A 2,485-nucleotide genomic window follows, 5' to 3' on the forward strand; every position below is an offset into this window, starting at 1 on the left:
CTCTTAATATAACTGTCCACAAAACTGTTATTATTGAGCACTTACAATTGCCTCAAAATGGGTTGATATTTCATGTTTAAGCAATGTGTACGGAGATTTTACCAACGGATGTCAACCGTTTTATAAGCGGTTAATATTACTCAATACTAACTTCTTTTTTTTCAATATCAACAAAAAAAAAAAAAAAAAAAAAAAAAAAAAAAAAAAAAACCTTTTTTTATACTAATATAGTTATATGAATAAAGAAAAAATACATAAAAACCCAAGAATGAACTCAAAACATTATTGATTTCCCGTGTGAAGAATTATGAATCAAATTAATTGAAAAAAGGTGATTTTTTTCCTTTTAAACTCGATCTTTATAGACCTTGAAGAAATGGAACGCCCGTAGCTGGCAACCAATTATTTCCACCAATGAATGAATTAACAGTAAACTTGGAAACTTGATTAGCAGGAAGAAGCTTCAATCCCTTCCACTTAACCCGGTTTTTCGTAGAGGAACCAACTCCGGAATTTTGATATTCCACGTAAAAAATAGTATCCGGTGCCGAATTTCCAACCCATGGTAACCAACCGGCAGGAGTGATCAAATTACCCACCATATTCGTGTGAATGAAAACGGTAGTGGCGTAATTCTTCCATGGCCTACCAAGATATGTTTTTACCGATTTACCAATGAGATCGCCGGCGGCAGTTAGGGTTCCTCCTTGGATAGTTATGCCGGTGTTTTGATTTGGGTCGGATTTGCCTTGGGCAGTTATGGTGTTTTGTTGGCCTTTCATGGGAAGCCGAGGAATAATGTTGCAATTTTGAAAGACGACGGCGGAGTTGCCAAAGATGAAGTCAACGGTACCGGTGATTACGCATTCGCGATAGAATTGGCGGTTGGAATGAGGGTAAAGGGTATCTTGGAAAGCGTCCATTCGACATCGGTAGAAGACGGACTGGTCGGCAGTTGACATTAGAGCGACGGCTTGATGCTTTGCTGATCCGGCGGTGTTTTGAAATCCCATGTCTCGCGCTATGAAACCCTTTCCTTTCACCGCTGCATGGAGATTGTTAATAGGTTAGATCTAATGTAAGGAAACGTAGTTTATGTTATATTAATAACATGTCATAGTTTTATATTATAATTCAGTGTAGTTTGTTAATGTTGTAATAATGTTAATTAAGGAATTTTTAGCTAAAATTAGATTTGTGACTTTAATTAGTTCCCTCTATATATGTTTCTTGAAACTTACCGAAAGTTGCAGATTGAAAGGTTGGAGTTCCGTCCACTACGTTACGACTACCGGTGACAACGGTTGCTGTCATGCCATCACCAATCATCATAACATTCCATGTATTTTTCGATATCTCAACATTCTCCTTATAAACACCCTTCTTCACATAGATCACGAACCTCTTCTTACTCTTTTGTGGAACTGCCTTAATCGCATCCTTTATTGTTTTATACTTCCCCGACCCATCCTTGGCCACCACAGCATCCGCCTTTATACCATTCAACTGAAGCAAACTTCTCCCCTTCCTCGAAAACCAATCCGGCATCGACGAAACATTGTCGTCGCTTCCATTGTCTGCCAACAAACGTCGTCCCAAATTGAACCCCTTCACGAATTTTGAGAATTGGTTAGCCATAGCCAATGAGTTGCTAGTTAACTCCGACGACATCTTGAGGTAGTTCGATATGGTGTCATTTAAAGAATCGCCGAAATCATCCATGCATGTTTCTTGGTATGTCCCGGCAGCGCTGAGCCACGTGAGCAAGTCTTCAACTGCGGAGTCGAGAGAGGTTATTTCGTCGGCTGATGACAACGTGTCGTTTAAGTGGTCGAGCGCTAGGTCGAGGAGCTCGCGACAATTGGCGAAAGCGGCGGTTGTGAAATTGTCTGCGGAAGCCTCGGGGATGAAGTGTGTAGAGGCCGAAGTGAGTTCCTCAACCGCCGCTTGTACCGCCCACTTGAAAATATCCTCTGGAGTGAAATTTTGTTGAGTTGAGTTGGATTTCGATGAAAGACTTCCTATGCAAGTATTAGGGTAGAGTGTGACCTCACACGCCGCCTTGATGGCGGCGGAGACTTGAGGTTTTTGGTCATCGTCGGTAGAGTCTTTTGACCTACCGACGGTTGTACCAACCACGGCTCCAACCACAACTCCAACAAGGAGAAAGGCGGATATGGATATCATGATGATTCTCTTTTTGCTCTTTCTTTGGTGATTTAACTTTTCTTGATCCATTGGGTTGACCTTTCCATAAGGGCTAGCGGATGCCATTTTCAAATTAGTAGAAGAAGTTTTATTTGAAAAGTTATAATGGTTAGACATATTTATATGAATGGGATATGATTAAAGATAAGGAAACGTGCTTAGCAGTATTGCATGATATATTTGCCAACTTTAATTAATAGTCCATGTAAGAGATGTAACAAAGGAGTGCTTATCATGTTGGACCAATAAATTCAATTTTCAATTTAAAATTATTATG

At 40.0% G+C, this 2,485-nt stretch overlaps 1 protein-coding gene across 1 annotated transcript; it reads right to left on the minus strand.

Annotated features, from left to right (window-relative positions):
• Positions 1-359: 359 nt before the first annotated feature.
• Positions 360-2,274, minus strand: LOC124942775 (pectinesterase-like). Its single transcript, XM_047483331.1, has 2 exons — positions 1,242-2,274; positions 360-1,045 (listed from the first exon to the last, which is right to left on the minus strand). Exons 1-2 carry the CDS (start codon positions 2,272-2,274, stop codon positions 360-362), a joined length of 1,719 nt encoding a protein of 572 aa, XP_047339287.1.
• Between the last annotated feature and the right edge of the window lie 211 nt (positions 2,275-2,485).

This window comes from Impatiens glandulifera, chromosome 6 (assembly GCF_907164915.1).
Source record: "Impatiens glandulifera chromosome 6, dImpGla2.1, whole genome shotgun sequence".
Lineage (NCBI taxonomy): Eukaryota > Viridiplantae > Streptophyta > Magnoliopsida > Ericales > Balsaminaceae > Impatiens > Impatiens glandulifera.